This window comes from Rhinopithecus bieti, unplaced genomic scaffold (assembly GCF_001698545.2).
Source record: "Rhinopithecus bieti isolate Rb0 unplaced genomic scaffold, ASM169854v2 scaffold_33474, whole genome shotgun sequence".
Classification (NCBI taxonomy): domain Eukaryota; kingdom Metazoa; phylum Chordata; class Mammalia; order Primates; family Cercopithecidae; genus Rhinopithecus; species Rhinopithecus bieti.
In genome coordinates, this window is record NW_016814460.1 from 1,195,358 (window position 1) to 1,205,987 (window position 10,630).

The 10,630-nt window shown below is 46.4% G+C and overlaps 1 protein-coding gene across 1 annotated transcript; it reads left to right on the forward strand.

The window, feature by feature from the left end:
* The first annotated feature begins 398 nt into the window (after positions 1-398).
* ATP5MC2 (ATP synthase membrane subunit c locus 2) lies at positions 399-7,758 on the forward strand. The gene is made up of 4 exons (XM_017851050.1): positions 399-770; positions 4,150-4,219; positions 6,870-6,947; positions 7,476-7,758. The coding sequence occupies exons 1-4, from the start codon at positions 631-633 to the stop codon at positions 7,671-7,673; spliced, it is 486 nt and encodes a 161-aa protein (XP_017706539.1). The 5' UTR covers positions 399-630; the 3' UTR covers positions 7,674-7,758.
* The last annotated feature ends 2,872 nt before the right edge of the window (positions 7,759-10,630 follow it).

A 10,630-nucleotide genomic window follows, 5' to 3' on the forward strand; every position in this document is an offset into this window, starting at 1 on the left:
TTATCCCAACTCGCGTAGTTGAAACCTGGGCAGAGGTTCGGGTAAGCCTGGAGTGACCTCGCAACATTACAGCGGGTCGCGGGTGCCCGTTATTCCTAGACTGTCCCAGGAGCCAGGAAAGAGAGATTCGGATCATATTTAGCCCTATCTTCTGGCTCGCTGTTGCTGCTTTTCTCATGGTTTATCACCGGAGTGGAAACGAGGAAACGGGAAGCGGGGGGGAAAGGGCGAAGTCACCAGAAGCAGCTGCGGCATTTTGCTGACTATTCGCCCATTGAGCCAGTTTGCCATCCAGTGATGCCAGGGCCCCGGCGCGACAGAAAGCAGGACTCCCAAGATCTTCCTCCTGCTGCATTTTAGGCACTGAACCCCATTCCTGACTGTATGTTAACACTGAATTGTGAGTAGGAGTTTTGTTTTGGCAGTGTGACTGCGCATGCTCGGAAAGGGGACGCAAGTCCGCGATCCCAAACGTGGTAGAGACCGAACCGCCGGCCACGTTACGGATCCGCTTACTCTGAGGAGTTGGCCTCATTTCTGCACTGTCGGCACTCGCTGTAGTTTCTCCTCTCGAACGCCAGGTGGAGCAACTGGCCGGATACCGCCACAGCCCTGGCAGGCGGCGCTGTGATGCCTGAGCTGATCCTCTGTGTTGCAATCACTCTATCCGTGGTGGAGCGACTCTTTGGGCCAGGTCACGCATGCGCTGAGCCTTCCTTTCGCTATTCCCGCTGCTCCGCCCCTCTCTGTCTTCTCTGCGCTGGGAGAAGGTAAGGCCTTGGGACCTAGTGCCCTCTGTGCGCCGCGCACGCGCGCGGGACACCCCACCTCGCACGGATGCTTTCAGGCTTTTACCTTGCTTGCTCCCACCCTTGTCCTCGCTTCCTCCCTGGCTCCCGCTACCCCTGCGCCTTAGAACTGCGTCTTCCGCGTGCTGGTGACCTCCAACCGCGCGGGCCTGGCGCCATCTTGGATGTCTTGTTGGGGGAGGGTGCCTTGGAGCTGGCCAAAGTTAGATCCTGGAGTGCTGCTTTTCACCTGTTCCACCCAGCCCCTACAGACACGCTTTTCTCGGCCTCTGGCCGTTTCAGATTGTCACAGCCCCCAGGCCCTCCCCTCTTATCTCTGCTTTCTCTTCTCATCCTGACTTGTGCCTTCTTTATTCTGAAGTCTCCAGACTTTCGGCCCCAGGACCTCAGGTGCTCCGAGCAATGGAGATAGTGGATCGTCTAAAGTCACCAATCCCTCTAGTCAGCACCCCTCAATTTAAAAAGTAAACCTTGAACATGTTAGAAGTGGGGGTGAAAAAAAAAAGCCAAAACATCGCCTCCCGTCAGGTTGTGGCTTGGAATAGCTAAGGCCGAAGAGAGAGGCTGGTTGCTTTGGAATCACTAGTTATTTACCAGTACGTTTCTCGCATCCTAGTACGCTGGTGAAGTTGGAAAAGTCACAAGTGGTGGGCTAGAGATGAGGGTTTCTGTTGAGGCAGCAGGCCCGGAAAGGTGGGGTAAGGCCAAGCTAGTGGGGCCAGCATGAGTCCCTGCCTGCCAGCCTTCCTGTCAAGGATTAATTAACCTCCGCAGATTCTGCTGTTAAAGGGAAAAGATGGTTTAAGGAAAGGAATAGTTAAGTCACCACCCCTGTGACTCATCTACACTGAGCAAAAAGCCCGTGATGATTTAGGAGTTCTGATTCCGGATAGTACCTTTGCCCAAGTTGTAGGCTAACAATTGCAGACTTGCCATGATTAGGTAGCCAATGGTGGGATCACTTAATTGCCACCCTTTGTTGTGGGTTTGTTACATGCTAGCACCACATTAAACTCTGTGTATGTTAATTTGTAAATGAACATACTTAATCTCCCTAAGAGTTGCATTTTACAAAGATGATAATATGGTATAATTCCCTTAGAAAAAACCACCCCTTCTTTTTCTAAAAGCCTTAAAGAACTATTGGATTTTTACCCAAGAAAACGTGAATAGTACAGCAGCAAAATTGGGTTAGAGTTACCTATAGGCAAAAATCAGAGTTCTAGATAGGACAAGAGTTGAAGACATCCATTAACCTAAAAGTAATTAAGGCTGGGTGTGGTGGCTCATACCTGTAATCCCAACATTGGGAGGCCAAGGTGGGAAGATCGTTTGATCCCGGGAGTTCCACACCAGCCTGGGCAACAAAATTTTTTATAATGACACTGTCACTACAAAAGCAATTAAGATCTTGGATTCAGAAGTGTTTTAACCTGGGACAATCTGAGTTCAGTTCATTTAAGGAAGTGGCATTTGATAGGCCTAAGCATTCACTGAGTATTTCAGCCTGTGACATTAGAAAGCATGTAACTTAAAAGATCCAAGTTCAAGTCTATCCTCTACCAGTACTGCAGTTTCAAGACTGGGTTTAAGGTCACGCTCTTGCATTAAGTATATATAATAATCATCTGGGAAACTTGTTTGGAATACAGGCACTTGAGCCTTATTCCAAGAGATCATTTTTGTTTGTTTATAGACGGAGTTTCACGTTGTTGCCCATACTGAAGTACAGTGGCATGATCATAGCTCACTGAACCCTCCAACTCCTGGGCTGAAGCAGTCCTCCTGCCTCAGCTTCTGGAGTAGCTGGAACTACAGGTGCACTTCCACCTCACCTGACTACTTTTATTTTTTGTAGAGCCGAGGTCTTGCTATTTGCTCAGGCTGGTCTTAAACTCCTGACTTCAAGTTACCTTTCCGCCCCAGCTTCTTCAAAGTGTTGGGATTACAGGATTGAGCCACTGAACCTAGCTCCCCCAGATCTTGACCAGGAAGGTCCAAGTTGGACCCAAGAATATGCATTTTTTAATACATACACCACCCAGATAATTCTGGTTCAGATGGGCTTCTCACTTCTCTTGGAGAAACCCTGCCTTTAGGTTTTTAACGCACCTTCTGTTTCAGGTAAGTTCACTTCTACCAACTTAGTTACCTATAGGGTGTCAGGACTTCTTTAGATCTTGGGGAGACACAATTTAATACTTTTTTTTTTTTTTTTTTTTGAGACGGAGTTTCCCTCTTGTTGCCCAGGCTGGAGTGCAATGGCGCAATTTTGGCTCTCCGCAGCCTCTGCCACCCGGATTCAAGCGATTCGCCTGCCTCAGCCTCCTGAGTAGCTGGGATTACAGGCATGCACCACCACACCCGACTAATTTTGTATTTTTAGTAGAGACGGGGTTTCTCCATGTTGGTCAGGCTGGTCTCGAACTCCTGACCTCGTGATCTGCCGGCCTTAGCCTCCCAAAGTGCTGGGATTACAGGTGTGAACCACCACACCCGGCCACTAATACCCTTTAGATAGACTAATAGCAGAGTTCCTCCTTGATCTTCCTCATCTTATTAATACAGGAAATTGAAGTATTTTGAGGAATCTGATAATTCCAGGGATCAGCAAAGAGATTGTTGGAGACCTTCCAGTGTCTTGGCCTTCAACTAATATCTCCCAAAACTACAAAGACGAAAGGGCAACTTTTTTGTTTGTCTTTTTGAGACTCATGCTCTGTCACCCAGGCTGGAGTGCAGTGGTGTGGTCTCTGCTCACTGCGGCCTCCGCCTCCTGGATTCAAGCAATTCTCCTGCTTCAGCCTCCTGAGTAGCTGGGATTATAGGCAGGCACCACCACACCTGGCTAATTTTTGTATTTTTAGTAGAGATGGGGTTTCACTGTGTTGGTCAGGCTGGTCTTGAACTCCTGACCTCGTGATCCGCCCACCTTGGCCTCCCAAAGTGCTAGGATTACAGGCGTGAACCACGTGCCTACCCTAAAGGGCCACTTTTAAAGATCCAGATGATGAAGTCTTGAGAAGGGTTCGTTTTGCATAAAAACTAAGGAAAACTTAGGCAAAAGACACTCTGGGAAAATTCGTGTAGCAACTGCAAATCCCAAGTGATCACTTGTTGAGACCAGGGGAAGTCACTTGCTTATAAGAAAATCTTGGGAGCTGTGTGGGGTTTCTGGAAGAAGTCATGACTTCAGGGTTTTAATTCTATTTCTCCCGATGACTTAAGGTCAGTCACTGTTTTCTGGGCCAGTTAAGCTTTCTAGGGCCCCTTTTCTGCTAATAAGGATATAGTTTAGTGAATGAGGAGAGTGTTTACAATACTGCTTCTATAATTCCAGCTCTCCTGCCACAGCCCCTCACCCCCTGAAAATGTTCGCCTGCTCCAAGTTCGTCTCCACTCCCTCTTTGGTGAGTACCTGTTTTTCTGGGAGAGTTTTAAAGGAGAGACATCTTGTCTCTCTTGCCATTAGATCTTGTTCTTCACAGCAAGGCTGGGGGAGAGGAGGTCCAGGCGGGCATATCACTTGAGGCCAGGAGTTCAAAACCAGCCTGGCCAACATGGTGAAACCCCATCTCTACTAAAAATACGAAAACCAGTTGGGCGTGGTGGCGGGTGCCTGTAATCCCAGCTACTCAGGAGGCTGAGGCAAGAGAATAGCTTGAACCCAGGAAGTGGAGGTTGCAATGAGCCAAGATCGCACCACTGCACTCCAGCCTGGGCGACAGAGCAAGACTCTGTCTCAAAAAATAAATAAGTAAATAAGTAAGAAAGATTCTTGGTGAGGGAAGGCCCTTTGCTATGATTGCCTAACAGGAGAGAGTGAATGCTTGCTAGATACTCTCCTGCCCCATATCCCTTGGTGGCCAGTTAATTCTTTTTTCTTTCTTTTTTTTTTTTTTTTTTTTTTTTNTTTTTTTTTTTTTTTTGAGACGGAGTTTCGTTCTTGTTGCCCAGGTTGCAATGGTGCGATCCACCACAACCTCCACCTCCCAGGTTCAAGCGATTCTCCTGCCTCTGACTTCCAAGTAGCTGGGATTACAGGCACCTGCCACCACACCCAGCTAATTTTTGTATTTTTAGTAGAGATGGGGTTTCGCCATGTTGGCCAGGCTGGTCTCAAACTCCTGACCTCGTGATTTGAGTAGAGACGGTCTCTCCATGTTGGTCAGGCTGGTCCTGAACTCCCAACCTCAGGTGATCCGCCCTCCTCAGCCTCCTAAATTGCTGGTATTACAGGCATGAACCACCGTGCCTGGCTGTGGCCAGTTAATTATTACCCAGCCATCTTAGGAGAAGAATAGAGATGAGAATCTAGACCAAGATCAAGTTATTCCTACTCCTGAAACTATATGTCATGTAAACTGGCCATCCAGATTGGTAAACATAAGTAGATTACATAACTTGGACTGAGTATGCGCTGTGTGGAGGATCTTGTCCTGAGTGAGCCAGAGCTAAAGAGTTCATTCTGGGACTTAAATTTGGATAGGAAGCTAAAATTTACATAAATACACATTGGAAAAGTATTTGACTGAGAAACAACAGTATGGAAGAAATATTTTAAATAGTAGTTAGAGGAGGCGGTTGGTTCATTCACAAATAAAAAGGAGTACCATTTATTTAGCATTTATCATGTGCCTTCGCACTGAGTTAGTTTACTGATTGGTATACATAATCTCATTTACTCTTCAAATCAACCCTTAGAGATGATATTTTGATTTCATAAATGAGAATACAGGCTTAGAAAGGTTTAAGCGACTTATCCTGAGAGTACACTGCTGATAATAGAGTTAAGATTTGAATCTCACTTTATCTGATGCCTAAAGCCCTGGCCGTTAATCACCATGTGTCTGTTTTGGTGTCACTGGGTTGGGGTTAGTCAGAAAAGGCTACCAGAAGGAGATAAATTTTGAGCATGAATCTTTGTTCCTATTTTCCAAAAGGATGTGTTCAGGGAAAGTTACTGGCTTCTTTCTTGTGAGCTGACCATTACCCATACAGATGGCCCCCAACTTTAGATGATTTGACTTAAGTTTTTTTTTTTAACTTTATGATGATGCAAAAATGATATGTATTCATTAGAAACCATACTTTAGGGTGGGTGTGGTGGCTCATGCCTATAATCCCAGCACCTTGGGAGGCCGAGGTGGGTGGATCACCTGAGGTCAGGAATTCAAAACCAGCCTGGCCAATATGGTGAAAACCTGTCTCTACTAAAAATACAAAAATTAGCTGGGTGTGGTTGGGGGGTGCCTGTAGTCCCAGCTACTCAGGAGGCTGAGGTGGGAGAATTGCTTGAACCTGGGAGGTGGAGGTTGCAGTGAGCCAAGCTGAGATCATGCCACTGCATTCCAGCCTGGTGATAGAGCAAGACTCTGTCTCAAAACAAAACAAAAAAACCATACTTAGAATTATTCATCTTTATCTTTTCCCAAGCTCGCAATGTGTGGTACAACACTCTGTTGCAATACTCAGCAGCAAGCCACAGCTCCCAGTCACCTGCCCAATCACAAGGGTAAACAACCAGCACTCTACAGTGTACTGTGTTGCTAGGTGATTTCACCTAACTATAAGCTAATGTAAGCTTTTTGAGCACATTGAAGGCTAGGCTAGGCCAGACTATGGTGTTTGGTAGGTTAGCAGTATTAAATGGTTTTTCAATGTGTGATGGATTTATTGGCACATAAACCTATGGTAAGTTGAGGAGCATCTGTGTATATCTCCCTTGTTGAGTGAGGCAAATGCTTCTGAGGCTTAAATTTCTTCTCATTCTCAAGAGCTATAAAAGGATACAGCAAGGGTGGATGCTCCCTTGTAGCCCAAAAGGAAGTAGACTTCCTTTCCTTAAAGCGAAGTCTGAGAAGCAAGAGAAATGGTGTGGTTCTTTAATTTAGACTTTGCTAAAAGGAAGAATGATCCAGAATTCTAACGTATGTATGAAGATGGGAAGGCCATCAGAGGAAAGAAAATCCTATCTGATGATATAACAACGTGGCATAGTTCTGAAACTCCTCTCCAGTCTTCCTTGACCTTCCTGCCCCTGTATATCATTCCTGCTAGGTCAAGAGCACCTCACAGCTGCTGAGCCGTCCGCTATCTGCAGTGGTGCTGAAACGACCGGAGATACTGACTGATGAGGTACCTTACTGGTGGAGTTGGGACTGTGGTTTGGGGGGTGATGGGTGGGGAAGGTTACCTGCCAGAACCAGGAGGTAGAATGCTGAGGATAGTCATCACAGGCTAAAATTCATGAATGGCCAAGGCCATGGGCTTTAGTTGGAGATGGAGAATGTTAATACGCTGTATGCTATAGTGCTCCAGCTGTTGCCACTGGTAGCACATGCCCTTGTGCACTGCTGCTAACTGCTATTACTTGGCCTAGTCAACTGACTTCAGTTGGAAGCATTTAGTCCTGGGAAGATGATCTCCTTGGGGCAGCAAGAATAGACTAGGGCCTCAGTCTTACACTTCTTGACCACACCTGAATCTTAAAGGCATTTGAAGTCTATATCCTACATTATAAGGTTCTGCTTGCCAGCATTTTAGGGGGTTAAACAGTTTTCCGTTTGGGGAAGAAACAATGGGATTTGGCAGCATAAAGGTTTTAAATGGTAAAAAACTTACTAGAGCAAAAAACTTTACCTTCTATCTGCCTCTTTTTCACAGAGCCTCAGCAGCTTGGCAGTCTCACGTCCCCTTACCTCACTTCTCTCTAGCCGCAGCTTCCAAACCAGCACCATTTCAAGGGACATCGACACAGCAGCCAAGTTCATTGGAGCTGGGGCTGCCACAGTTGGGGTGGCTGGCTCTGGGGCTGGGATTGGGACTGTGTTTGGGAGCCTCATCATTGGTTATGCCAGGTAAGATAAATTGGGCCCTCCACTGGTTGTCTGATATGCTTTCCAAAGGTCAGAAAATATTTGGGGGTCTAGAACTATACTATCCCACTCTGTAGCCACTAGCTACATGTTGGTTGTTTGTTTTGAGACAGTCACACTCTGTCACCCAGGCTGGAGTGCAGTGGCGTAATCTCAACTCACTGCCACCTCTGCCTCTGGGTTCAAGCGATTCTTATGCCTCAGGCTCCCAAGTAGCTGGGATTATAGGCGCGCACAATGATGCCCAGCTAATTTTTGTGTTTTTAGTAGAGATAGGGTTTCACCATGTTGGCCAGGCTGTTCTCGAACTCCTGACCTCAAGTGATCCACCCACCTCGGCCTCCCAAACTGCCAGGTTTACAGGCGTGAGCCACTGTGCTTGGCCTGAATTTTAGTTTTAATTAATTAAAAATACATAGTTTAGGTTTTCAGTTCTTCAGTCACAGTAACCATATTTCAAGTGCTCAATAGCCAGATGTGGCTAGAGGCTACCATATTCAACAATGCAAATATAGAATGTTTGACTGGGCACAGTGGCTCACTAATCCCAGCACTTTGGGAAGCTGGGGCAGGCGGATCACTTGAGGTCTGGAGTTCAAGACCAGCCTGGCCAACATGACGAAACCCCATCTCTACTAAAAATACAAAAATTACCTGGGCATGGAGGCATGCACCTGTAATCCCAGCTATTCCGGAGGCTGCGGCAGGAGAATCATTTGAACCCGGGAGGTGGAGGTTGCAGTGAGCTGTGAGCCAAGATTATGCCACTATACTCCAGCCTAGGTGACAGAGTGAGACTTTGGGGGGAAGAAAAAAAGCAGAAAGAAAAACAAATATAGGCTGGGCGAGGTGGTTCATGCCTGTAATCCTGCACTTTGGGAGATCAAGGTGAGTGGATCACCTGACATCAGGAGTTTGAGACCAACCTGGTCAATATGGTGAAACCCTGTCTCTACTAAAAATACAAAAATTATCCAGGCGTTGTGATGGGCACCTGTAGTCCCAGCTACTTGGGAGGCTGGACAGGAGAATTGCTTGAACCCAGGAGGTGGAGGTTGCCGTGAGCCAAGATGTTGCCACTGCATTCCAGTCTGGGCAACAGAGTGAGACTGTATCTCAAAAAAACAAACAAAAAAATGCATATATATATATAAAAGAATATTTATATCATTGTGTCATTGAAGAAAGTTTTATGAACAGCTTTGTTCTAGAGCATGTGTTGGCAAACTAAGGCCTAAGGGCCAAATCTGGGCCTTATCCTGTTTTTGTATGATTGAGCTAAAAATAATTTCATGGCCGGGTGTGGTGCCTTACGCCTGTAATCCCAGCACTTTGGGAGGCTGAGGCGGGCAGATCATGAGGTCAGGAGTTCGAGACCAGCCTGGCCAACATGGTGAAACCCCTTCTCTACTAAAAATACAAAAATTAGCCGGGCGTGGTGGCAGATGCCTGTGTTCCCAGCTACTCAGGAGGCTGAGGCAGGAAAATCACTTGAACCCAGGAGGCAGAGGTTGCAGTGAGTAGCAATCACGCCACTGCATTCCAGCCTGGGCGAAAGAGTGAAACTCTTTTTTTTTTTTTCTCAAAAGAAAATAGTTTCACATTTTTAAAAGGTTTCATTTTTTTTTTTAAAAGGAAAAGAGACTATGTGGCCTGCAAAACCTAAAATTATTTACAATGTGGCCCTTTACAGAAAACGTTTACCTTCTCTGTTCTAGAGACTCAGTGAACATAGTGACTTTACTGCTGTTTTTCCCCATCTCTGGGAATTTCCCTGTGCCACTCCTGGGAAAACTGGCACTGCAGCCAGCCCCTGGTTTCTGACGCCTGGGACTGTTTAGTACTCCCAGCTCTGGATAACTCAAAGTTAAAACCAAATTAGTCCTCTAGAGACCAGCAAGTTATCTTAATGTGTTTGGGAAATAGAGTTCTTTTTACGAATTTGTATTAAGAAGTCTGACTGCTGCTTTATTCACTATTCTGTTAAATGTTGGTGTTGATTTACCTTACCCATTAAGACTTCTGGAGGTATCAGAGTAAGGGAAATACAGGTTATATATGGGCCTTCAACATTGAGAGTCCTTTATCCATACTACTTCAATTTATAAACCCCATAAACCATTTGTAACTTTTTTTTTTTTTTTTTTTTTTTGAGATGGAGTCTCACTGTTTCTCAGACTGAAGTGCAGTGGCACAATCCCAGCCCACTGCAATCTCTGCTTCCCGGGTTCAAATGATTCTCCTGTCTCAACCTCCCAAGTAGCTGGGATTACAGGTGCCCACCACCAGCCTGACTAATTATTATTATTATTATTATTTTTGAGACAGAATCTGGCTCTGTCACCCAGGCTGGAGTGCAACTGTGCAGTCTTGGCTCACTACAACCTCCGCCTCCCGGGTTCAGGCGATTCTTCTGCCTCAGCCTCCCAAGTAACTGGGATTACAGGCATGCACCGCTACTCCCAGCTAATCTTTGGTTTCTGTGTGTGTGTGTGTGTGTGTGTGTGTGTGTGTGTGTTTTGAGACGGGTCTCACTCTGTCACCCAGGCTGGAGTACAACTGTGCAGTCTTGGCTCACTGCATCCTCCGCCTCCCGGGTTCACGCCATTCTCCTGCCTCAGCCTCCTGAGTAGCTGGGACTACAAGTACCTGCCACCATGCCCGACTAATTTTTTGTATTTTTAGTAGAGACAGGGTTTCACCATGTTAGCTAGGATGGTCTCGATCTCCTGACCTTGTGATCCACCCATCTCGGCCTCCCAAAGTGCTGGGATTACAGGCGTGAGCCACTGCGCCCGGCAAGTTTTGTATTTTTATTTTTATTTTTATTATTTTTTTTGAGACAGAGTCTCGCTCTGTCGCCCAGGCTGGAGTGCAGTGGCCGGATCTCAGCTCACTGCAAGCTCTGCCTCCCAGGTTCACGCCATTCTCCTGCCTCAGCCT